This window comes from Acipenser ruthenus, chromosome 27, assembly GCF_902713425.1.
Source record: "Acipenser ruthenus chromosome 27, fAciRut3.2 maternal haplotype, whole genome shotgun sequence".
In the NCBI taxonomy this organism is placed as follows: domain Eukaryota; kingdom Metazoa; phylum Chordata; class Actinopteri; order Acipenseriformes; family Acipenseridae; genus Acipenser; species Acipenser ruthenus.
The window spans coordinates 10038486-10065872 of NC_081215.1; the positions used below are offsets into that span (position 1 = coordinate 10038486).

At 41.6% G+C, this 27387-nt stretch overlaps 1 protein-coding gene across 7 annotated transcripts; it reads right to left on the bottom strand.

Moving 5' to 3' along the window:
• Positions 1–310: 310 nt before the first annotated feature.
• LOC117971386 (integrator complex subunit 11-like) lies at positions 311–27373 on the bottom strand. Of its 7 annotated transcripts, none has more exons than XM_059001956.1 (18): positions 27281–27373; positions 26824–26934; positions 23598–23695; positions 17870–17943; positions 16377–16605; positions 15043–15141; positions 14902–14936; positions 14074–14212; positions 13361–13425; positions 11058–11247; positions 10081–10164; positions 9652–9741; positions 8225–8387; positions 7612–7719; positions 7117–7178; positions 6801–6946; positions 5751–5880; positions 311–484 (listed from the first exon to the last, which is right to left on the bottom strand). In XM_059001956.1, the coding sequence occupies exons 2-18, from the start codon at positions 26849–26851 to the stop codon at positions 419–421; spliced, it is 1806 nt and encodes a 601-aa protein (XP_058857939.1). In that variant the 5' UTR covers positions 26852–26934; positions 27281–27373; the 3' UTR covers positions 311–418. The 7 variants fall into 7 exon arrangements, with proteins under 7 accessions (XP_058857939.1, XP_058857940.1, XP_058857938.1 ...); XM_059001957.1 differs by having other exon boundaries at positions 27096–27358; XM_059001955.1 differs by having other exon boundaries at positions 26824–27358.
• Between the last annotated feature and the right edge of the window lie 14 nt (positions 27374–27387).

A 27387-nucleotide genomic window follows, 5' to 3' on the forward strand; every position in this document is an offset into this window, starting at 1 on the left:
AATTTCAAGGACAGGAGTCAATGCAATAAGCTGCAGTGGATATCATAGTTATAAGAACATAAGAAAGTTTACAAACGAGAGGAGGCCATTCAGCCCATCTTGCTCGTTTGGTTGTTAGTAGCTTATTGATCCCAGAATCTCATCAAGGAGCTTCTTGAAGGATCCCAGGGTGTCAGCTTCAACAACATTACTGTGAGCTTCAACAACATACAAGTGCTGCACATCAGAACCCTTGAACTCAAATGCAGTTCAACTCATGCAGCTCAGATCTGGGCCTGCTTTTGACATTCACAAATGCTAAACATTTCCATTTCAAATTTAATTTACTTTATTACAAAAGCCACACAAAAAAAAACATTTTACACAAAAATGAATGGCAGCTTCAGCCGTCAGGTGATTTGATTGCTCCTCCAGCCACTCAGCCAGTACTCTGAGGCAATCCCTTTCTGAGTAAAGTACACAGGTAGCCTCCAAGTTCCTCGTCCTGAAAAAAAAAGAGATTGTGTGAAGCTGTTAAAAATCAGAAAAAAAAAAATCTTCTAAGCATTGCAGATAACACTCCCTCCTGCAGTGTATCCAGATCACACTCCCTCCTGCAGTGTATCCAGATCACGCTCCCTCCTGCAGTGTATCCAGATCACACTCCCTCCTGCAGTGTATCCAGACCACACTCCCTCCTGCAGTGTATCCAGATCACACTCCCTCCTGCAGTGTATCCAGATCACACTCCCTCCTGCAGTGTATCCAGATCACACTCCCTCCTGCAGTGTATCCAGATCACGCTCCCTCCTGCAGTGTATCCAGATCACGCTCCCTCCTGCAGTGTATCCAGACCACACTCCCTCCTGCAGTGTATCCAGATCACACTCCCTCCTGCAGTGTATCCAGATCACACTCCCTCCTGCAGTGTATCCAGACCACACTCCCTCCTGCAGTGTATCCAGATCACGCTCCCTCCTGCAGTGTATCCAGATCACGCTCCCTCCTGCAGTGTATCCAGATCACGCTCCCTCCTGCAGTGTATCCAGATCACGCTCCCTCCTGCAGTGTATCCAGATCACACTCCCTCCTGCAGTGTATCCAGATCACGCTCCCTCCTGCAGTGTATCCAGATCACGCTCCCTCCTGCAGTGTATCCAGATCACGCTCCCTCCTGCAGTGTATCCAGATCACGCTGCCTCCTGCAGTGTATCCAGACCACACTCCCTCCTGCAACGATGCTGCTTTTCTGTTCCCACAATACAGCACTCATTTCAATCACTGCACCAGCATTGTTGCAGAAGGCAGCATGAATTGGATACACTGCAATGTTTAGAAAAAAAAACAAAAAAAACTTTCTCTTGTCAAACCTTCGAGTAAAAGCTGAAAAAAGGTAATTTCCTAGTTTATTTACCAAACAATCGGGCTGTGTGGTCCAGTGGTTAAAGAAACGGGCTTGTAACCAGGAGGTCCCCGGTTCAAATCCCAGCTCGGCCACTGACTTACTGTGTGACCCTGAGCAAGTCACAACCTCCTTGTGCTCCGTCTTTCGGGTGAGACGTAATTGTAAGTGACTCTGCAGCTGATGCATAGTTCACACACCCTAGTCTCTGTAAGTCGCCTTGGATAAAGGCGTCTGCTAAATAAACAAATATATGATGGGGAAAAAATAAAATGCTGCGATACAGGCAACAGGGGGTACAGCAAAGTCATGCATTTCCAGTAACACACTGCCACTTCAGCTACAAGCGTTCATTGTAAGCATGGCTGTTTCTTCACTTGAAATAGGACTGTGGTCACACATTCTTCATTGTGCTCAGTGAGATGTGAGTCACAATCTCATTGTGAGTGGAGTAAAAGTTATAGTTCTGAAAATACAGACCACAGGGCACCCACATGACACCCCATATTAGCACAGAGGAGCGGAAACTGTGACAGCGAAGTCTGAAAAAAATCACCAGCTTTACATACCCACTGGGTATATTATCCAGAACAATGAGAAACACTAACACAAACTCAATTGAAGATACTGAAAAAGATTAAACATCTGTCATTGAACTTGCTGAGTTTCTTCTAGCATCTGTGTCTATCAGAATTGATTGCATAGTAATAATATATCTGTACTCGTTGATCCACTGGCAACTAATGTGCAGACACACACTGTACAAACATACTGTATAGACACACAATGAATAAACATACTGGTAAGGTATGTGAAGTCGTTGAGGTTTTTTGTAACATTGTTGCTGGATGTTTAAACAGCAAAGCAGGGCCTCTGGCTCCGCTGTTTGAAGGCATAGATTGTTAAGAACGAAAACATTTACTTAATAGTGAAAAAAAAAAACACGTGCAAACTAACAGAAACCTGCCATAATACTGTATGAAGACAGATGTGTACGAATTGTTCTCCCAAACTACATTAAAAAGAGAAATTGATCAATTGAAATAGCCAAAAGTAAAAGTATTTTTTTTGTACTCTATGTTGCTGTTGTTAAGTCATCTTATAATTTACAGTGCTCCTTGCTATAACGCGTGTCTGTACAAATACACAATATGAGCGTTAACCGAAGAGCGTTATAAACGGGGGAGGGGGTGGGGGCGCCACGGGACACATAACAACACACATCTGGCTAAAATACAAATTAAAATAACTCCCTCTCTATAATGCATATATAGTGAAGCACCATGAAATCAATGGTATATTTTTTTTACAAAAATAAATAAATAAAAAGGGTAACATTCCCACTTGTGGATCATTTTAATTAACAGTTTTGAAACTATAAATAGCCTGGCTAAAATGACGGTTGGGAGTTCAGTTCGAAGCGACCAAGTGCGAGAAGGACAGCAGGTCAGGCGAGGGGAAGTGGGAATGGGCTCGCCCCGGGTTCGGCTGCCAGAACGGGGCTGAAGCGAAGCTGAAGCGTCTTGTCTCCCAGAGAAAGCTATAGCTCCTCTCGCAGCAAAAAAGTAAATACATTAGGAAAGATAACCACGTAATAGGCCTAATATTTATTTAGTTATAAAACAAATGATGAATAAGATGTCTGTGTTATGAAGTGCCAGCACAACTTTTCTTCAGTTCAGATACTGTATCAAAAGGGAGAGACAGAAACAGAAGTTAGACTGAGAAGTTGTTTACAGTTTGAACAACACCGGTACCGTATTTACTGTAGAAATATTGCATTAATCACTAGTATAGGGAATTGTGGGACATGCTGTAGGAGCGTTATATCCGAGAGCCTTTTACAGCGAGGGAACACTTGTACTACCTTGTTTAATGCCCGTTAATATGGTACCTTTTTCACGTCTCAATTTTCCAAAGTGGTCCAGCAGAGGAACCCGTTCCCTGACATTGACACCGCAGGCTGTTTGGGTTGTAGGTACATCTCTGTTTGTTCAACTAAGTCTCACAGACCTTCACAAGCGCCTGAGACACCGTGAATACACTGGACACTTGTTTAGAAAATATTATTGTGAATATTGCTCATTTATTGGTGTTGTTATTGAGTCAGGGTGAGAGAATGTGCCTGTTTCAATTAATACTAGAGCTGTTAATTGGTTCCAGGCTGTGCTAATTAATGAGCTCAATACTTCCTCCCCTGACTTCCAGCAGGTGTGGAGACGGACAGCTTTGTTGTAGGATATGTTTCCATTGGAGCTGTTGAGTCGCTAAAAGGAAACGTTTAAAGGATTTAGCTATTATGTGACTTTCAAAAACACTGTAGACTCTATAGTATTTTGGAAATTCGATTTGCTAGTTCATGACTTGACACATTGATACTCAGAAATTCAATGGAAATGAGTATATTCATTTGCATAAAAAGAAAAAATCTTCTCAAACTGCTTCTCTTTGTTTTCTTTCTTTAATGAAAGCATGGCGAGTTCTAAAGGAATTAGGTTTAATTGGGAAGAAGAAGAAAGCGTCTGTTTTTTACAGTCAACTGATGTGGCTACTGCAAAGTAGACTTTATATAAATAAATAGACAATAACAGGCCTATCAGTCTAAGTCAGGGGTCTCCAACCATGGTCCTGGACAGTGACTGTGGCTGCTGGTTTTCATTTCAACCAATCTCTCAGTTACTTAATTGAACCAATTATTGGCTTAGTCAAGATTAACAGGTGTTCCAGATCTTTAGCCACTGATGATGTAAAGACACCTATGAAACCTGCTGGAGAGGGGCTCTCCAGGACCAGGATTGGAGACCCCTGCTCTAAGTGATACCGGGTTCCTAGATGGAGAAGTTCATAGGATTCTTAAAAATATGCACTAAATAACCATAAAAACTGAACAGCATAATAAAGCACACACAGTGATTACATATTCTGTGCAGAAAAGGAAACCAAACCAAGTGCATATTAACATTCAGAAAGGAAAGCAATACGTGTCTAGCTATAAATATACTTAACTGAATCAATGCCACGTACTATATAACCCACTATTATCAGTGTACTATAGCCCGCTAGCCACCCTGTCTCCCACCGCTAGCAAGCCTTGCTAATATAGGATATATAAAAGTAAAAGGATACGTTAAAATAGGTTAAAAACAAATGAACATATAATTTACAGAAGCATGCTTAAATCCAGAATCCAGCGTGGAATCTGGCATCAAACCTGGGAGGAGTTAATATGGCTTCACTTCCAGTTCACACTGCAAACTAACCGCAGATTTGATGCAGTTTAGTTTTTCTTCAGGGTAGACACACTAAAGCTGGAGTTGACTCTGTAGTGCAGTGCTTTGGTCTGCGCCTGTGTAAAGCACATCTTTACATGCATGACACACGCGCAATCAAAAAAGTAAGTTGCATTATTTTTAAATGTGGCTCAGTTGGTTTACACACGCTAATGTGGGGTAAAATGACCCTGTTAGTAATTAATGTGGACTCAAAACTACTCCAGGAGGTGGGATAGTTAGTCCAGAAGTGAGTCGCACTTGCTTCAGTGCGCACTCAACACTGCATAAAGTGCCAGTGTGAAAACGGTGTAAGAAATGCACAATCAAAACAGGTTCCAAGCACACGATTGCCAGCCCCCTCGTTCACAATCACGTGCTCAGGGTCCAAGCACACGATTGCCAGCCCCCTCGTTCACAATCACGTGCTCAGGGTCCAAGCACACGATTGCCAGCCCCCTCGCTCACAATCATGTGCTCAGGGTCCAAGCCCACGATTGCCAGTTGTAACTTGTATAAACAATCCACGTACACCATCTGATTTGAAATACTTCATCCGCAACATGAGAAAATCACAATTCCTGAACTGTGGTTGTAATATTAGAATATGTTACACAGCTTTGTGGTTTTATTTTTGGAAAAAAGCATCCGAGATTATTGAGATGCGCTTGTGAACGCAGTTCTATTATTGAGATGCGCTTGTGAACGCAGTTCTATTATTGAGATGCGCTTGTGAACGCAGTTCTATTATTGAGATGCGCTTGTGAACGCAGTTCTATTATTGAGATGCGCTTGTGAACGCAGTTCTATTATTGAGATGCGCTTGTGAATGCAGTTCTATTATTGAGATGCGCTTGTGAACGCAGTTCTATTATTGAGATGCGCTTGTGAACGCAGTTCTATTATTGAGATGCGCTTGTGAATGCAGTTCCATTATTGAGATGCGCTTGTGAATGCAGTTCTATTATTGAGATGCGCTTGTGAATGCAGTTCTATTATTGAGATGTGCTTGTGAATGCAGTTCTATTATTTAGATGCGTTTGTGAATGCAGTTCTATTGAGATGTGCTTGTGAATGCAGTTCTATTAAATTGACATTACCTGGTAACTCCATGAAACCAGCAAGATTTTTGTGCTGGGCTCCTCTGCAGCGGCAGAAACTTTAATGAGAATGGACTCCACCATCACAGTGCCATCGGGAAGGTGCTGGATTGAGTGCTCCTTCAGCACACTAGCAAAGAGGAGAATGTGAATGAGCAGCACAGCACAGATATAAACAGCAGGTCTACAAATAACAGCTGCATTAGGACTGAACTACAATGACAGGCTGAAAGAACGGAATCTACTGAGCCTGGAACAAACAAGAATGGGGGGAGGGGCGGGACGGGACAAGATTGAAGTCTTTAAAATCTTAGAATCTTTAAAGAGTATAGCGTTACACGCCCCCACGTGTTGCTACAACTGTTTGAACATTGTTAACATCCTGACAGCTTATCATTGAAGCACATTACAGAAACCAGGACCACAGGACAGTTACAAATGAAGTGGCGATAGACCGAGTGAAGGAGTGAATGTGCTTCCTATTCATGCTTCGAGTGAAGCAGTGAATGGGCTTCCTATTCATGTTTAGAGTGAAGCAGTGAATGGGCTTCCTCTCGCTCCTACATCTCCTCATGTTATTACATTCTTACATTAGAATACATCACTGCACCGGGTTTCAGGAACAATATGCCATTGTATTAGAAACAGGCACAGATCATTATTTCACATGCTTACCGGCTGACTGTGGGGAAGGAGCTGAAATATTCTATTGTTTATAAACTCAGATTTGAAAATGATAATAAATGAATGAACACTCTCTAAAACAGTTTTCATGAACTGCAAACTATACTGAAATGATTACAAATTCAAAAATACATTTAAAAAAGAAGTCTAAGCAAAACAGAGGTTTTGAATGTTTGGGTATACTGCAGTGCATTGGCATGTACCTGTATTACTGGGTAGACCGCAGTGCATTGGCATGTACCTGTATTACTGGGTAGACCACAGCGCATTGCCTTACAAAGCATGTAACTATCATTAGAAAGCTGATGTTTCTCAGTTCGTACAGATAAGCTGGCAGGGGTACCCTGGTTCAGGGGCAGTACTCACCTCTTCAGATGGCTGTAGATTGTGTTGAGAGTGTCCTGTTCAGACTGGGGATTCTGTACCTGAACTCGACAGGTGAACCGCAGCTGGTGTTCACTGAGGCCCAGCTCTTTCAATGCCTGCTCAGGAGCGACCAGGCGAAGGCTCTGCTTGTGGAAACAAATCAGCAGCATGGACACACGTCACATACAGTGTAGATCAGGGGAAGAACAACTACTCATGAGACAAGTTCAAAACATATGAATAGATCCTGTGTTTGACAATGTCTGGGGCTCTGTTTGTGAACGTTCTTATTCATGACTTTTCAATGTGAACTTACATTGTCCTTCATTATAAGAGTGCCGTGCATTGTTCTTGGTTTCTTTGGGTCTGGTAACGGACCTGTGGAACAGTAATTAAACACACATTATTTGTAATAAAACACACATTTAGCTAATAATTGAACAATATAAAATAACTAATAAACTCATTAATAGTGCTACTTGTGTTGTTTTTGTATTTTCATTATGTAATAAAACTGATTTGTATTCCTTATGCTTTTAGATTACCTTCGTGGAGAAAGCCTTAGTGACACATCAAATGAAGATGATTCTGCTTTCAATCAGTTAAAAATGCCCCTCTTTCGACCTGACCATGCATCTAGGCTACTAAGAATATGCGGACGTCTGAGAAATGTATATTAGGTACTCCTTGTGCAGCTACGCAAATCTAAACAAATGCAATTTTATTCTAAGAATCATCAACAATAAAAATGTAGAGTAATAATAAAAAATACTACTTCTACTACTACTACTACTAATAATAATAATATTACCGAGCGCTGCCTCCCTCTTCAGCAAGCTCAGTGCAATGTCCACAGGAACGCTGGGGTTGGTCACAGTGGTGGCTGTTTCTCCATTTGCAGGCATGAAGCAGTTGATATCTAGGAATAAAATAGATTATACACAAGCTGGCCTTAGTGTTTCTACAGTAGTAGCTATACCGTGGAAGGCTATGTACTTAATATTCACATTGCATTCATAGTCTACTCCATATACACATTAGAGCTTACAGTTATGAGTTATCAACATTTTCAAAGCTGAATCGTTTAAACAATGGAAGAAAACACTTTGGTAAAACGCAAACAATATAGATGAATTTAGAAGTACTAAAGACACTGAAAAAGACTTCTAGTAAAAACATTTGTCATTGAATTTATACATTTTCTTTCAGTAATCCTATATTTGTTTGCGTTACATATTTACTTTCAGAAGCAGCATTGTCACATACCTGTCCAGAAAGTATAGAAAAAATATTTGATCAAAATAAAGATGATTTCTAAAATGTTGCATAGCTGCACCTGGATTAAGCTGTCCAATATGGGTAATAATTAATAATGTACCATATGTGTCTGCTTGATCACCAGCCAGCTCTGTGTAGAAACTTACTGAACTCCTGCTCAATTTTCTGCTTGAGGAACTCCATCTTCTTGGCCTCCCCGTGCACCAGTAGGACGCTGCGCGGCTCAGCCATGCGAATCAGCTGCATTATCCCCTTGGCATCTGCGTGGGCACTGAAGGACATGTACTCCACCTGCATCTTCACTTCCAACTGACAACACAGAGCAAACTACTGAAACACTCACAATCACAAATTCGAGGTAAACTAAGAAACTGGGGTCCCCGAGCTGGGACACGTGATTGCATGGTGTGCTGGGTGAGTCATGCAGTCGGGAGAGCAGGTTCGAGTCCTGGTTGTGCCAAGCTGACGATCTTTGATAGGGATTTAACAGGGAGTGTTGCATTGGCTCTGGCGTTAATGCAGGTTAGGGAGGCGACAGCAGCCCCTACTGGCCAGGTGCATGGGGAGCTTACAGCTGAACCCTGCAGGGCAGGTCCTTGTCTTAAAGCTGAACCTTGCAGGGCAGGTCCTTGTCTTAAAGCTGAACCCTGCAGGGCAGGTCCTTGTCTTAAAGCTGAACCTTGCAGGGCAGGTCCTTGTCTTAAAGCTGAACCCTGCAGGGCAGGTCCTTGTCTTAAAGCTGAACCCTGCAGGGCAGGTCCCTGTCTCGCAGTAGCCGATAGCTTGCGGATCTCTTCTTTAGAGCTTGTTTAGAGGCATACTATAAAACACGGACGACATGAAGGCATTAGCCAAAAGGGTTTTAGTCATTTAGTTTCTTAGTTTTACTAAAACAACCTTTAAACAAATATAACACAGTCGTTGTTACAAGCTCCATCAATCCCCAAGAACTCTGTTTAACATGCAAGCCCCTTGTTGTTTCAACTCTATTTTACTCTCACTTGAAGCGCATTTATCCCACCCACCACACTGAAGGATTGACAGAATACTGCAGTGCCTCTTTCCATTTATGTCCTGTGTTACAGGTAACAGGACTGGCATAGACTCCCCATGTGAAGCACAGAACGCAAGCTCAAAGTGACATGTAGAAGAAAATTAACTATTAAGGGTTTGTCAAAATCCCTTGAAATCCTGTGTATTGACCATAGCTTTTTATGTTATATTGTAGTTCCTGGCTACAATATCAGCTTTTTGATTTATAATAAAGGTACTATGCACTTAGTAGGTTGTCTCCTGCTAAGAGGGATGTCATTTCAGACAGAACCACTTGTCCTAAATGCACAAGCTGCCATCTCTCATACATTAAGGGATCCCTGCTAACTACATATTAACTTAATATAAATCCCAGAGCTAGGGGTGTAGCAAGGACCCACTATTCAATATATATATATATTCAATATATCGTATTGATCCGAAAGTGCACTCTCGCAAGGTAATGCTAATCAGGTAACAATCTGGTTATTAACATGTAGTTAAGTGATTATTACAGTAATCGTAATAGGTTTGTGCTTACAGTTTGTCTTCCCTCCATCTCCAGTTTTTTCTGTCCGCTTAATATTTTATGCCCCACAGTGCCTTGCACACAGTACCCTGGCATGATGACCTAGAAAATCAGGAAAAAAACTAAACTGAACAAATGACATGACTTAAAGAAATGTAATTACATTAGAAATATTATACAGCAGAGAAAATGCTTTTGGATACATGTTGGAAACAGATTTGAAATATGAATGTAAATGCTGTTAAAAGAAGTGCTAACCCTAATGTCTGATAATGTATTTATTGTACATCACGGTTTGCATGGTCATTTCATGAGGTTGGCTACAGCTTGCATCATACATTTATAATGAAATGTAACCAGATACCCAATGTAATTCAACACCTTCAATCAAATGTCTTCTTCAGTTGCTGCACACACACTGTTTGACTGAGGGACTCTTACCATGTTCTTCTCATTGCCGGCCCACTTCTTAAAGATGTGAAGAGATTGTCCTGCATGAAGCATTCCCGGGGTAGCAAATACAACCTGAAGACAAACACAGCACTGAGATCACAAGCAGGCTTCAATACAACCTGAACACAAACACAGCACTGAGATCACAAGCAGGCTTCAATACAACCTGAACACAAACACAGCACGGAGATCACAAGCAGGCTTCAATACAACCTGAACACAAACACAAACACAGCACTGAGATCACAAGCAGGCTTCAAACAAACACAAACACAAACACAAACAAAGCACCAAGATCACAAGCAGGCTTGCTTCTTACACAAAGCTTATTGTTCAGGTGCTCACAAAATCCCTCACCTTTCAAAGTAACATATTTATTTTTTAGCTAAATCAAGTTTTTGAAATAGAACAGTATAGGATGAGAAAAATTCTGGTGAGACAGGATGGAACAAAAATTAAATTTTTTCACGGGATGGGATGGGACGGGAACATTTCTGATGGGACAGAACTCAAGTTTCATTCCCGTGTCACTCTCTAGTTGGGATACCAGTGTCTCTGCCCCACTCCATCACAGCCTGTCAATCATCCTGCTGCTCTCCTACTGTTAACTTGAGATACCAGTGTCTCCGCCCCACTCCATCACAGCCTGTCAATCATCCTGCTGCTCTCCTACTGTTAACTTGGGATACCAGTGTCTCCGCCCCACTCCATCACACCCTGTCGTCAGCTTGTCAGAAATGACTCAAAGTGAGTGGTTAAACCTGTTGTATAATTAGCAGGTTTCATGATGTTTCAATGAAGAACCCCAGTCAAATACATTCTCTAATAAGATGAGGGACTTATTAACAATCATAAATAAAAAACATGAGTGCTGTTGACAAATACTACCTGACCATTCTACATTAACTACATATACAGCATGTGCTGTTCAGTAAAACGATGGTATATTTAGAAAAGTGTCATACCATGGGGCCAGGGTTATCTGCATAGGATCTGTCAAAAGCCTTTATATGCTTGAATTCAAACATATTTCTTTGTACAAATGTTTTCCGGATCTTCTGATTGGTCCACGTGATGAACAGTTTATAATAATGGTTTGCCTTCTCTGTTAGCCCAGTGGAAAAATAAATGGGTGCCTTCAGGTTCATTCTATCCCTGAAATGAAGACAATCACTTAGTTTTTATTGTTTCACTTTGACTCAAAGCATGTGTTACCTATTAACATGAAACAGTGCTGGGACAAATGCTTTTTCATGTTGGATAAACATTAACGAATATTCCTTATTTCAATGTGTACTGTTGTACACTAGAGAAACTCTCAGGAGTACAATAAACCTGTTCCCAATGAAATGACCTATTACAGAAAGGAGAGAAGCACTCTTCTGTACAGTACAATGTTGGTTATTTATTTATGCACTACATGATATAATTTCTGTTACACAAACAAATACGAACATGGATCATTTTTGCCGGCAAACACATTTCAAGCAGTGTTTGTTTCAATATTTACCCCAGGACTAACATGAAATAAAGTACTTTTTGATTTTAGTGAACTCAAATGATGCTCTACATTTCTGTGTGGAAACATTACCAAGCTAGGAATAGAAAGAAAGAAACCACAGCGATTCAAAGGAATTCTTCTCTTCACTGTTTCAGTGTCTTCGTGTTCCCTGGTTACAAGACCATTCTTCTCAGTTTCAGTGTTCATGTTCACGGTTACAAGACCATTCTTCTCAGTTTCAGTGTCTTCATGTTCCCTGGTTACAAGACAATTCTGCAAAGGTTTCAGGTGTCTTTGTGTTCCCTGGTTACAAGACCATTCTTCTCAGTTTCAGTGTCCTCGTGTTCCCTGGTTACAAGACAATTCTGCAAAGGTTTCAGTGTCTTCGTGTTCCCTGGTTACAAGACAATTCTTCTCAGTTTCAGTGTCTTTGTGTTCCCTGGTTACAAGAAAATTCTGCTCAGTTTCAGTGTCTTCATGTTCCCTGGTTACAAGACCATTCTTCTCAGTATCAGTGTCTTCATGTTCCCTGGTTACAAGACCATTCTTCTCAGTATCAGTGTCTTCGTGTTCCCTGGTTACAAGACCATTCTGCTCAGTTTCAGTGTCCTCGTGTTCCCTGGTTACAAGACAATTCTGCTCAGTTTCAGTGTCTTCATGTTCCCTGGTTACAAGACCATTCTTCTCAGTATCAGTGTCTTCATGTTCCCTGGTTACAAGACAATTCTGCTCAGTTTCAGTGTCTTCATGTTCCCTGGTTACAAGACCATTCTTCTCAGTATCAGTGTCTTCATGTTCCCTGGTTACAAGACAATTCTTCTCAGTTTCAGTGTCTTCATGTTCCCTCGTTACAAGACAATTCTGCAAAGGTTTCAGTGTCTTTGTGTTCCCTGGTTACATGACCATTCTTCTCAGTTTCAGTGTCTTCGTGTTCCCTGGTTACAACAAGACCATTCTTCTCAGTTTCAGTGTCTTCGTGTTCCCTGGTTACAAGACAATTCTGCAAAGGTTTCAGTGTCTTTGTGTTCCCTGGTTACAAGACCATTCTTCTCAGTTTCAGTGTCTTCGTGTTCCCTGGTTACAAGACAATTCTGCAAAGGTTTCAGTGTCTTTGTGTTCCCTGGTTACAAGACCATTCTTCTCAGTTTCAGTGTCTTCGTGTTCCCTGGTTACAAGACAATTCTGCAAAGGTTTCAGTGTCTTTGTGTTCCCTGGTTACAAGACCATTCTTCTCAGTTTCAGTGTCTTCGTGTTCCCTGGTTACAACAAGACCATTCTTCTCAGTTTCAGTGTCTTCATGTTCCCTGGTTACAAGACCATTCTTCTCAGTTTCAGTGTCTTCGTGTTCCCTGGTTACAAGACAATTCTGCTCAGTTTCAGTGTCTTCATGTTCCCTGGTTACAAGACCATTCTTCTCAGTTTCAGTGTCTTCATGTTCCCTGGTTACTACAAGACCATTCTTCTCAGGTTCAGTGTTCTTGTTCCCTGGTTACAAGACCATTCTTCTCAGTTTCAATATTCATGTTCCCGGTTACAGGCAGCAGAGGACTGCTCATGCCATTCCACTGGCTCTCACATTCTGGTTAAAGAGGAACACAGCTAAGCAAGTCTCTTAACTATGGCTCCTGACACCGTTATACAGGAGGAGCACTGTGCCTCTGCTGCCTTGCTTTATTTAGCAACACCACCAATATTACTGCCCAAATATGAACAGTTATGTTGCAAACATTTACATTTTATTGATTTAAAGAAGAAGTAGTTACTAACCAGAATGTTTCCAGCAAAATACAGAGTTCCTGGGCTCTTCCCAGAGCAAAGACAGGGATAAGGACCTGTGGAAATGAAGGCACACTGTAAACAAGGGTGAAGACATGAAGAAGAGACAGGGATAAGGACCTGTGGAAATGAAGGCACACTGTAAACAAGGGTGAAGACATGAAGAAGAGACAGGGATAAGGACCTGTGGAAATTGTTTTATTGTTTTGTTAATTGTTTATTGTTTAATTATCACCCGCACTTGGTAACTATTGTAAATTAATGCCAGGTGTAGGGTATTTAAGACGTGCAGCCTGTCTGTAGGGGGCTGCTGAGTAAAAGGAGGCAGATAGTGTGCTCTGTCTCCGAGCAGTCGTACCAAAATTAAGTGCTGTGTGAAACCTGTGTGTTTTTTGTGTGACAGGTAAACGGCTTAGCCATCCTGCGAGTGAGTCAGGGATTTACCTGTGTAGTGAGTGCTCCAAAACTGAGCTAGGTGTTTATTTCTGTTTGTGTTTTATTTTGTTCGTGTATTAAAAATAGCGCAATCGCGCTATAAAAAAACTCAATTTCTTGTGTCCTGGGTCTGTATTCTAGGGGCAAATGAACGACTGTGAGTGCCGGCCGGGTTACATCACTTAGTATGTGCACCTCTTGCTGACTGCATTTCAACCTGTCCCTTTAAACACAATCCTATCAGGACTTCTTCCAAGGCGCTCCCTTACCTTTCCTCCCCGCTCCACTGTTTCATGCACCTTCTTCAGGAAGTCTCGCTCTCGGCAGCGCTTCGAGTCTCGGATCGTGGTGGCGTATGTGGATTCGGAGATCAAGATATCGGGACGGCACTTGTCAATCCATGCAGCCCTGAAGAAAGATGGATCATCAACACTGGGACTTGCTCGTCACTCAGCATACTAATCCCTCGGGTTCAAACAGGGCAAGATATGGGTTTATATTCCAATACTAATCCCTCTGGTTCAAACAGGGCAAGATACTCATTCAAAATAAAACCAATGCAAAACACTATCACAGACAAAAGTGCCGTTGCCATGGAAACTGTACAATGATTCAAGCACTTCTGTGGTTCTGCTAGGTAAACAAGTATGTCAGTAACATCCACCCCCCATCGCGGCTGTACATTCAAGATTAGAGCTATCAGAATGATGAACCCTATCTAAAGTATGCACTGAATACTCTACAATCAGCAATGTTTAATCCCAGTTTGAGAAGCGATTCTCTAGACATATGGACGGATGTACGGACAGACAGACCTATAGACAGGCCAGAATCTAATATTCTCAATAACTTACACTAAATATTGTGAATACCAAGTTTCATGACAATTGGTGGTTCTCCAGATATATGCAAAAATGCAAGTGTGACAGACAGATGGACAGACAGACAAACAGACAGACCCCCCCCAATTCCCCAGCACTGAAACACTTGTGTATGGTAAACAGATGGACAGACACAGACCTCCCCCCCCCCCCCCCCCCACCCACTTGTGTACAGTAAAACAAACAAAAAAAACACATTTCTGTTCAGTAACTTACCCTAAATGTCTGTCAGGTGTCATATTATAATCACCCTAAGGGGAGGAAAATAGTAGTTGAAATATGACCCATACATACAATTACATAACTCCTTTAATTTGAAAGACAATGCAGTGCTTCACAAACTGGTTTTCTACTCACAGTGTACACCACAGACTCCAAGCCCACTTTGATCTGGAACATGGCTGCACCCAGAACATGCCCTGCATAGTAGGCTTTAATCTCCAGCTCATCGTCTACCTAAAGAGAGAAAGCTGGTTTGAGTTTAATCTCCAACTCATCGTCTATCTAAAGAGAAAGCTGGTTTGAGTTTAATCTCCAGCTCATCGTCTATCTAAAGAGAAAGCTGGTTTGAGTTTAATCTCCAGCTCATCGTCTACCTAAAGAGAGAAAGCTGGTTTGAGTTTAATCTCCAGCTCATCGTCTATCTAAAGAGAGAAAGCTGGTTTGAGTTTAATCTCCAGCTCATCGTCTATCTAAAGAGAGAAAGCTGGTTTGAGTTTAATCTCCAGCTCATCGTCTATCTAAAGAGAGAAAGCTGGTTTGAGTTTAATCTCCAGCTCATCGTCTACCTAAAGAGAGAAAGCTGGTTTGAGTTTAATCTTCAGCTCATCGTCTACCTAAAGAGAGAAAGCTGGTTTGAGTTTAATCTCCAGCTCATCGTCTACCTAAAGAGAAAGCTGACTAAAATGAATTGATCACCATATTGCTTTCTTTGTTAGATTTTTAAACATGTTGCCGAACATTTTCACACATCACTGGTCATTAATCAAATGGGCAGTGCATTTACTCTGGAGCGTTCGCCAAGAGAAAAATAAATGTCTAAGGATCGCAGTGTGTGCAGATCACGCTCCCTCCTATAACAATGCTGGTTTCCTGTTCCCACAATACACCACTCATTTCAATCAGAGCACCAGCACTGTTGCAGGAGGGAGCGTGATCTGGATAAACTGCGATGTTTAGAAGAACAAAAATCTCTCTCTTGGCGAACGTTCCCAAGTAAAAGTTGAATAACTAGTTGATTTACTTATGATTTGTGAATAAAAAATCTCAAAACAATGAGGAATATGTTGAAAAATGGCTGCGATATGAACAACACTGGATACAGCAAAGAAGTCATGTGTTTAACTGATTCATTGTTGCAGTGCTAAGTGGCACAAGGAAGACGTCTTTCCAAGTTTATAAAAGTTTACCTTAGTAAAAGCACAGCAAAGTGTAATAAAGCATAGTGAAAGCATTGTAAAGCATAGGTAGGCATTCTAAAGACCTGCAAGGTATATGAATAAACATGGCAAACCAGGGTAAATGATGGTAAATGCATAGTATAACATGGGAAAAACAAAACAATAGTGTGGTAAACTTTTCTAAGGGTACTGTATGCACAAAGCCATACTCTGAATATTTCCTAATAGAGAAATGACTTCACGTTGCTGTGCTAGACCTGCACAGTCACAGCTCGCCTGTTTGAAAAGTACCTGCACTGTCTGGAGCAGATTCACAGCAACCACTTTCTTCATGCAGTCTTTGATCATCTGGGATGTGAAGAAGTTTGTTTCTCCTTTCTTGTCCACTGTGATTTTCCTGTAATCCTCCAATAGGATTGGGCAGATGGCCTTTGTGGGATGTGTCATGTATATGGGTCCATCAAAGCCCACCATCTCACTCATGTAAGGCAGAGCTCCACAGTGGTCCAAGTGGAAATGGCTGGGGACAAAAGGGCATCAAATCTTTCTGTACCGTTCCTTACCGTTTTGGGATGGTTGCAGTCATTCAGAGTGATTCTTATTGTAATTTCTCAAACATTGTGTTTTACTTTTTATTTTCCAAGTCTGTGTTACTGTGTTTTGACTCAGGGTCCAGGAGCTGCTCTTTTCTAGTTGTGTGCTGTAGGCATGTGTAACACAGGCTAGTGTCTTTATATTAGTATGTACCAGCACCATCCAGGGAACACAGTGTATTGCCAGAAAAGCAAAAGGAAACTTGCTCCATGTGGCTAATCACTAGATGGCGCTGTCTCTTACATCTATAAAGACACTTCTGCCGATCTAGCCTGTGTTACACATGCCAACAGCACGCACCTGAAACTGAAGAGCACCTTCTGAACCCTGAGTCAAAGCACAGTAACACAGACTTATCAGAAAATAAAAAATAAAACACAATGTTTGAGTAATTACAATAAGAATCACTCAGAATGACTGCAAGCATTACAAAACAGAAAGAGGACAGAAAAGAAAAGTTTTGTTCTTGAAGCACCAGTATACCATAAATCGCTATTTTTATCTTTGGTTACCTACTAAATTCATTTACAGGGTAGTTTTATCATGACCGGAACACTGCAGACTGGGCAGAAGTGCAGGAAGACGGGCCAGCTGAGAAAATTCCAATACCCAGCCTCGCGTTCATAAACTTTCTGATGCACTTACGTCGTTAAAGAATAAGTCTAAACTTGAAGATCCTGGCTCTCAAGGATGACATAAAGACTATTAACAAAGATGCAAAGTTTAAAAGAATGCTTTAATGAATAAAATACGGTGTGCTCTCGTTAAATTGTTTTTGGCATTTAAGAAGCATTTTGAACGTCAGGCTTGATTTTAGCATGTACTGACGGTAAGATGTGCGTGTTATACAGCGGCATGTTCAGAATAAGTTTGACTTGGTAACGCTTTTTAAATCATGGTTGAATTGCAATGCAGTTTCATAGGATCGCATAGGAGTAACATCTGAATAACAAACATTTTGTTGTTATTTTATAATGATCTCTCCAGACCTGAAGAAAATTAAACAATTGCCACAAATGCACAATGAATTCAAAAGGAACACCACTAATGCATTGGAATTCCATTTGCAGCCATTACTTTTAAAGTGTTACCAAATCCAACTTCTACAGAGCACTCAACTAAATGACATCCAAATAATGACCCAAAGCACAAACTGTGGAAGAGCAGAGATCAAAGCTGTGACAACATACCTAATGATGACACAATCGAGAAACTCTGTTAACCTGCTATTCTGTGTAATGTAGGAGAAATCTGGAAAACGTCTCTGAAAAGATATGGGTAGAAAAAAGCAACACATTATACAATTGGAACAAGTTAGTCAATATTATATTCGCCAAGTTAATTCTATATTAACAGATTAGCACTTTTCTTGTATAAGTATCTGTGAACCCGAGGTATCAGCAGGGCTGAGACAGGACACAGCTCTAGTAAAAAGTATTCAGACCCCTGACCAATTCTCTCATATTACTGAATTACAAATGGTACATTGAAATTTCGTTCTGTTTGATATTTTATTTTAAAACACTGAAACTCAAAATCAATTATTGTAAGGTGACATTGGTTTTATGTTGGGAAATATTTTTAAGAAAAATAAAAAACTGAAATATCTTGCTTGCATAAGTATTCAACCCCCACACATTAATATTTGGTAGAGCCACCTTTCGCTGCAATAACAGCTTTAAGTCTTTTGGGGTAAGTACGTACCAGCTTTGCACACAGTGTCGGAGTGATTTTGGCCCATTCTTCTTGGCAGATTTGCTCCAGGTTGTTCAGGTTGGTTGGACGACGCTTGTGGACCGCAATTTTCAAATAGTGCCACAGATTCTCAATGGGATTGAGATCAGGACTTTGACTGGGCCACTGTAGGACATTCACCTTTTTGTTCTTGAGCCACTCCAATGTTACTTTGGCCTTGTGCTTGGGATCATTGTCCTGCTGAAAGGTGAATTTCCTCCCAAGCTTCAGTTTTTTAGCGGACTGAAGCAGGTTCTCTTGCAGTATTTCCCTGTATTTTGCTCCATCCATTCTTCCTTCAATTTTAACAAGATGCCCAGTCCCTGCTGATGAGAAGCATCCCCACAGCATGATGCTGCCACCACCACACTGTAGGGATGGTGTGTCTTGAGGCATGGGCAGTGTTAGGTTTGTGCCACACATAGCGCTTTGAGTTTTGGCCAAAAGGCTCTATCTTGGTCTCATCTGACCACAAAACCTTTTCCCACATCGCAGCTGGGTCACTCTCATGCTTTCTGGCAAACTCCAGACGTGCTTTCAGATGGTACTTTTTGAATAACGGCTTCTTTCTTGCCACCCTCCCATACAGGCCAGTGTTATGCAGAGCTCTTGATATGGTTGACTGGTGCACCATTACTCCACTCCCAGCCACTGAACTCTGTAGCTCCTTCAAAGTGATTGTTGGTCTCTCTGTGGCTTCTCTCACAAGTCTCCTTCTTGTTTGAGCGCTGAGTTTTGAGGGACAGCCTTTTCTTGGCAGTGCCTGGGTGGTGTGATGCAGCTTCCACTTCCTGATTATTGATCCAGCTGTGCTCACTGGGATATCCAAACACTTGGATATTATTTTGTACCCTTTCCCTAATCTATGCATTTGTATTACTTTATCTCTAACTTCTGTAGAATGCTCTTTGGTCTTCATTTTCCTTCAGATTCACAGCCTGACCAATGATCCTTCAACAGCAGGGTTTTTATCCAGAAAATGTGACAGCAACTTTAATGGTTCACAGGCGGAGGCCAATGGTAAGGTAATTGTGTCCTCGTTAGGGCAATTTCTTTCACCGGTGTAAACTGGGAGCTTCCACAGCACAAGGGTTGAATACTTATGCAAGCAAGATATTTCAGTTTTTTATTTTTCTTAAAAATATTTCCCAACATAAAACCAATGTCACCTTACAATAATTGATTTTGAGTTTCAGTGTTTTAAAATAAAATATCAAACAGAACGAAATTTCAATGTACCATTTGTAATTCAGTAATATGAGAGAATTGGTCAGGGGTCTGAATACTTTTGCAAGGCACTGTGTATACAGTGCCTTGCGAAAGTATTCGGCCCCCTTGAACTTTGCGACCTTTTGCCACATTTCAGGCTTCAAACATAAAGATATGAAACTGTAATTTTTTGTGAAGAATCAACAACAAGTGGGACACAATCATGAAGTGGAACGAAATTTATTGGATATTTCAAACTTTTTTAACAAATAAAAAACTGAAAAATTGGGCGTGCAAAATTATTCAGCCCCCTTAAGTTAATACTTTGTAGCGCCACCTTTTGCTGCGATTACAGCTGTAAGTCGCTTGGGGTATGTCTCTATCAGTTTTGCACATCGAGAGACTGAAATTTTTGCCCATTCCTCCTTGCAAAACAGCTCGAGCTCAGTGAGGTTGGATGGAGAGCATTTGTGAACAGCAGTTTTCAGTTCTTTCCACAGATTCTCGATTGGATTCAGGTCTGGACTTTGACTTGGCCATTCTAACACCTGGATATGTTTATTTGTGAACCATTCCATTGTAGATTTTGCTTTATGTTTTGGATCATTGTCTTGTTGGAAGACAAATCTCCGTCCCAGTCTCAGGTCTTTTGCAGACTCCATCAGGTTTTCTTGCAGAATGGTCCTGTATTTGGCTCCATCCATCTTCCCATCAATTTTAACCATCTTCCCTGTCCCTGCTGAAGAAAAGCAGGCCCAAACCATGATGCTGCCACCACCATGTTTGACAGTGGGGATGGTGTGTTCAGGGTGATGAGCTGTGTTGCTTTTACGCCAAACATAACGTTTTGCATTGTTGCCAAAAAGTTCGATTTTGGTTTCATCTGACCAGAGCACCTTCTTCCACATGTTTGGTGTGTCTCCCAGGTGGCTTGTGGCAAACTGTAAACGACACTTTTTATGGATATCTTTAAGAAATGGCTTTCTTCTTGCCACTCTTCCATAAAGGCCAGATTTGTGCAGTATACGACTGATTGTTGTCCTATGGACAGAGTCTCCCACCTCAGCTGTAGATCTCTGCAGTTCATCCAGAGTGATCATGGGCCTCTTGGCTGCATCTCTGATCAGTCTTCTCCTTGTATGAGCTGAAAGTTTAGAGGGACGGCCAGGTCTTGGTAGATTTGCAGTGGTCTGATACTCCTTCCATTTCAATATCATCGCTTGCACAGTGCTCCTTGGGATGTTTAAAGCTTGGGAAATCTTTTTGTATCCAAATCCGGCTTTAAACTTCTCCACAACAGTATCTCGGACCTGCCTGGTGTGTTCCTTGTTCTTCATGATGCTCTCTGCGCTTTAAACGGACCTCTGAGACTATCACAGTGCAGGTGCATTTATACGGAGACTTGATTACACACAGGTGGATTCTATTTATCATCATTAGTCATTTAGGTCAACATTGGATCATTCAGAGATCCTCACTGAACTTCTGGAGAGAGTTTGCTGCACTGAAAGTAAAGGGGCTGAATAATTTTGCACGCCCAATTTTTCAGTTTTTTATTTGTTAAAAAAGTTTGAAATATCCAATAAATTTCGTTCCACTTCATGATTGTGTCCCACTTGTTGTTGATTCTTCACAAAAAATTACAGTTTCATATCTTTATGTTTGAAGCCTGAAATGTGGCAAAAGGTCGCAAAGTTTAAGGGGGCCGAATACTTTCGCAAGGCACTGTATATATATATATATATATATATATATATATATATACACACACAGAGTCACTACAATAGGAGCTTGTTTGTTTTACATCTCATCTGAAGGACGGAGCACAAGGAGGTTAAGTGATTTGCTCAGGGTCACACACAATGGCTGAGCTGGGATTGAACTGGGAACCCCAACCTCCTACCAGCAGACAGTAGGGATAATTTAGAAGTTCAAAGCACAAGAAACTTTTAATCCCAAGAATGCTTCTATTTGCAGACAAAAATGAAACATTGAAGTTCTTTTAAAAGCAGGTAGGTTAGATGTTATTTTTTCTGTTCTGTTAACTTTTCATGATGCTACGGGGCTTGACAGGAGTTCTGTATTAGCTCTTCAGTTATAGTGCCTGTCACAGATACTGTGTATGCAACATAGGCTACATCAGCCAAAGTGTTTCTATAGAAGTAAGAGTCAGCGCCCTCTAGTGATCTGCCACTTTAAAGAACATTTCCTTTAGTTTTGCTGGCAATACAATGCTGTGCACTGGAGCTCCTGGTGTTACTAATACACTGCTGTGCATGGGAGGGTCCTGGTGTTACTAATACACTGCTGTGCACTGGAGCTCCTGGTGTTACTAATACACTGCTGTGCACTGGAGCTCCTGGTGTTACTAATACACTGCTGTGCACAGGAGGGTGCTGGTTTTACTAATACACTGCTGTGCACAGGAGGGTGCTGGTGTTACTAATACACTGCTGTGCACTGGAGGGTCCTGGTGTTACTAATACAATGCTGTGCACTGGAGCTCCTGGTGTTACTAATACACTGCTGTGCACAGGAGGGTGCTGGTTTTACTAATACACTGCTGTGCACTGGAGCTCCTGGTGTTACTAATACACTGCTGTGCACTGGAGGGTCCTGGTGTTACTAATACAATGCTGTGCACTGGAGCTCCTGGTGTTACTAATACACTGCTGTGCACTGGAGCTCCTGGTGTTACTAATACACTGCTGTGCATGGGAGGGTGCTGGTGTTACTAATACACTGCTGTGCACCGGAGGGTCCTGGTGTTACTAATACACTGCTGTGCACTGGAGCTCCTGGTGTTACTAATACACTGCTGTGCACTGGAGCTCCTGGTGTTACTAATACACTGCTGTGCACTGGAGGATCCTGGTGTTACTAATACACTGCTGTGCACTGGAGCTCCTGGTGTTACTAATACACTGCTGTGCATGGGAGGGTGCTGGTGTTACTAATACACTGCTGTGCACTGGAGGGTCCTGGTGTTACTAATACACTGCTGTGCACTGGAGCTCCTGGTGTTACTAATACACTGCTGTGCACTGGAGCTCCTGGTGTTACTAATACACTGCTGTGCACTGGAGCTCCTGGTGTTACTAATACACTGCTGTGCACTGGAGGATCCTGGTGTTACTAATACACTGCTGTGCACTGGAGCTCCTGGTGTTACTAATACACTGCTGTGCACTGGAGCTCCTGGTGTTACTAATACACTGCTGTGCACTGGAGCTCCTGGTGTTACTAATACACTGCTGTGCACGGGAGGGTCCTGGTGTTACTAATACACTGCTGTGCACGGGAGGGTGCTGGTGTTACTAATACACTGCTGTGCACTGGAGCTCCTGGTGTTACTAATACACTGCTGTGCACTGGAGGGTCCTGGTGTTACTAATACACTGCTGTGCACTGGAGCTCCTGGTGTTACTAATACACTGCTGTGCACTGGAGGGTCCTGGTGTTACTAATACACTGCTGTGCACGGGAGGGTGCTGGTGTTACTAATACACTGCTGTGCACTGGAGGGTCCTGGTGTTACTAATACACTGCTGTGCACGGGAGGGTGCTGGTGTTACTAATACACTGCTGTGCACTGGAGCTCCTGGTGTTACTAATACACTGCTGTGCACTGGAGCTCCTGGTGTTACTAATACAATGCTGTGCACTGGAGGGTCCTGGTGTTACTAATACACTGCTGTGCACAGGGGATTGCTAATAGAGAGACACTTTGCTGATGTGGCCAGATGTCTATGGCAAGCAGCTAGAAGTGAAGAGCAGATCTTGAATAGTCAAAGCACCTGAACACAGACTTATCAAAAACTACTGAACTGAATAGTCAAAGCACCTGAACACAGACTTATCAAAAACTATAAAAGACAGTATTTGAGTAATTTTAATAAGAACCACTCTGACTGATTTGTCATAAAAAGGTAAGGAAGTGTTGTCATTTTAAAGCGCTGCTAATTCCTTACTTACATCATCGTTATATCCCATGTGCATCCCACAGTCCAGCATCACATTCTTTCCTCCAATAGAAACCAAGATGCAGCTGCGGCCCACATCCTGCCCGGCCCCTGTGTAGCCAGAGAAAACAAATCAGTCATGTGCTTCAGAAACGGCAACTGTGCAATAACATATTATATATATATATATATATATATATATATATATATATATATATATATATATATATATATATATATATATATATATATACAGGTAGTGGACAAAACATACTCCAGGATTGTGATATCTGTGCATTAATTCGAAGTGCAAGGCAAAACAGGCAAGCAACTGCAGATCAATTGACTATAAATTTCAACCTGGGGCGCGAGCAGCCAGTTTCATCAAAAATGGTCCACCGAGAAACTCCACAGAGCGGGATACGATAGTGGCCCAACGCCCTATTAAGTGACTTTACATTGGTGTTTCCATTTTTTTGTCCACTACCTGTATATCTACCTGTATAATGCCCTTGATTAATACAATAGGCTGAAGAATTGGTTTGAATCCAGCCAGGGGGCTTTGGGATGTGGCTAGGTCTTATAGCCACTCACCTGGGTTTAATACAATTTGCATGGACTTTTATTACAAGAAGTTATTCCACACACTGTGGTATGCAGGTCACGGTGGTGTGGTACAGGTATTCATTGTAGCTAACACTGATAACACTATGTAACACAATTTTTGTTCCTGGGTAGTAAGTGTTATTTCCTGATTGCTTATGCCTCAAAAGTATAGAAAATGGCTATTATTCCCCACAAACTTTGCTTTTGTGACCAGGAGTGATATTTTGAAATGTACCTATTTCCAATGAGAAAACGGGCGAATTTGTGTCTCTTCGTTCACATAAAGTCAGAAAAAAACAACATATGAATCCAAATTAACATGTATTTATACTAAAGTAATACAAAAATGACTACAAAAGATTTAGAAGTGAGCAGTTTTTCGAGATTTACGATTATACTGTAAATCACTTTCACGAATCAGCCCCCAAGTACCCGTCTCTTCCCCTGGCTCACTCGGTGCACCTCAAAGAGGATTACAACAGCATCAAGACCTTGCTGGACGCCTTGAAGTATGATGAGTACGGCTGGAACCCCCGGAAGGTGCTGATGCCACCACTGCACATCAAATTGGGCCTTATGAAACAATTTGTCAGAGCTCTAGATAAAGAGTCGGCAGCCTTCAAGTACTTTCAAGACTTCTTCCCTAAGCTGTCTAAGGCAAAGGTCAAAGCCGGTGTCTTCGTCGGACCACAGATAAAGAAGATCCTGGAGTGCAATGAATTCCCCAAGAAGCTCACTAGTAAGGAGAAAGCGGCTTGGAACAGCTTTGTCGCAGTGGTTCGGGGCTTCCTGGGCAATCACAAGGCCGAAAACTATGTGGAGCTGGTTGAGACTCTGGTGAAGAACTACGGCACAATGGGCTGTAGGATGTCCCTCAAAGTCCATATCCTTGATGCTCATCTTGATAAATTCAAGGAGAACATGGAAGCGTACTCGGAGGAGCAAGGCGAGCGCTTCCACCAGGATATACTGGACTTTGAACGCCGCTACCAAGGACAGTATAACGAGAACATTATGGGAGACTACATTTGGGGGCTGATTCGTGAAAGTGATTTACAGTATAATCGTAAATCTCGAAAAACTACTCACTTCTAAATCTTTTGTAGTCATTTTTGTATTACTTTAGTATAAATACATGTTAATTTGGATTCATATGTTGTTTTTTTCTGACTTTATGTGAACGAAAAGACACAAATTCACCCGTTTTCTCATTGGAAATAGGTACATTTCAAAATATCACTGTCCTGGTCACAAAAGCAAAGTTTGTGGGGAATAATAGCCATTTTCTATACTTTTGAGGCATAAGCAATTAGGAAATAACACTTACTACCCAGGAACCAAGAAAAAATAAAAATTTGTTACACAGTGTAATTCCATTAAGTCTTACCCTTAGCTAACAGATATGCAGTTTTTAAAGAAACAGGTTACAAGAAACACATTTATTTTTCATTTTAAAACAGACATTTGGTTCTACAGTAGATTTAAAAATAGTCTCATAGTTACAAATAAGAGTTCCCAAGACTACTGCAACTCCCTCCTGGCTGGCCTCCCTGCGTCCGCCACCCGTCCGCTCCAGCTCATCCAGAACTCTGCTGCTCGCCTGGTGTTCTCTCTACCTCGCTTCGCCCACGCTACTCCACTACTCCGCTCGCTCCACTGGCTCCCGATCACCGCTCGCATCCAGTTCAAGACTCTTGTACTAGCCTACAGATGCCTTGATCAGACTGCACCCAGTTACCTCCAGACCCTCATCTCTCCCTACACCCCCACTCGACCTCTCCGCTCCGCCTGCACTAGAAGACTGGCTCTACCTCCGCTACGCTCCCCTGCCTCCCGAGCCCGCTCCTTCTCCACCCTTGCTCCGCAGTGGTGGAACGACCTTCCTACAGATGTCAGGACTGCCCAGTCCCTGACCACATTCCGGCGCCTCCTTAAGACTCACCTCTTCAAACAGCACCTGTAGAACTCCTCTGTTGTATCCTGGGACACTATCACCCTTCATTTAAATATGCTTTATTTTGCTCTTATCTGCCCCCTATTTTACTGCATTTAATCCTGTACCTCAGAATATTGTAATCTGCCAAGTGTTTAATCTGTAGTATTTTGTACTTAATCATATCCTGATGTAACTATCACTACTTAATCATATCCTGATGTAACTTTCACTATTATCTGCTGTATTATTGAATTGTGGTTTGTCACACTTGAGAATTATTGTATTTCTTGTTCTTATTGTATGACTTATATTGTAACACTTGAATGTATTTGTATTTGCTTGCGATTGTAAGTCGCCCTGGATAAGGGCGTCTGCTAAGAAATAAATAATAATAATAATAATATAGCTCAGCCAATCAGGTACAGTTACAATGACACGCCCATTACCACCTGCATTCATGTCAGATAACGTGCAATACATGTCCATGGCAGGGTTATGTCACAGATGACTTTTTACTGTCCAGCTCGTTAATGCTAGGAGTGAAAAGCATTAGGTCTAAGCGATTCAGTCTGAATCTGTTTATATTTTGAATTTGGAAATTACGCTCCACACCACCAGATAAAATTCACTCCCAATAAGTGCATTAATCATGTCTTCAACAGCATGGTTTGAAAATCAAATCGATCTTCAGTCTTACCCAAAGGTGTAACTTGTATTTGTGGCATCTTGAAGTAACGCTACCGGTCTGGAAGCGCATGGAGATGTAATTTATGCGCGAAGATGTGGTGTGGACGGCACAGTACCCCGTCTAACAAATAAAACCAATAATTGGGAAGAAAAAAAAACAAAAAAAAAACTTCGTATTAGCAATATCCTTCGTATTAACCGCCGAAATCAAAAATAAAAGACCAAGCAAAAAGACAACTACTAAAAACGAGCAAAATGTACAAGATCTGACTGAAGGCTTACTGTTTCAGATTCTAAAGAAACTAGAACTGTAATGTATCGCACGCATTTAAAATGGTAACATTACAGTCGCATTTCATAGGGGGGCACGGACGTCAATATAATGAATCGGCCTTGCCTAATTATTATTAGTAGTAATCGTAGTCCCAGTAATAATAATAAAATACTGTTTAAAAGCAATGCAATACCACAAGATCTTCAACTATTGAACTATTCAATATAAAATCAACTCTTCTCATGCGTCCCCAAACGGAAACCTTGGCAGAAATCAGAAGATTGACACCAACGTTATACA

Excerpts from the sequence above, each read along its gene's own strand:
- LOC117971386 (XM_059001956.1), bottom strand. The coding sequence starts at position 26,851 with ATGCCACAAATACAAGTTACACCTTTGG. Across the intron at positions 14,937-15,042 it reads TGGAGTCTGTGGTGTACACT|GGTGATTATAATATGACACC; the intron begins GTGAGTAGAAAA and ends TCCTCCCCTTAG. Across the intron at positions 7,179-7,611 it reads GAAGAGGGAGGCAGCGCTCG|GTCCGTTACCAGACCCAAAG; the intron begins GTAATATTATTA and ends ACTGTTCCACAG.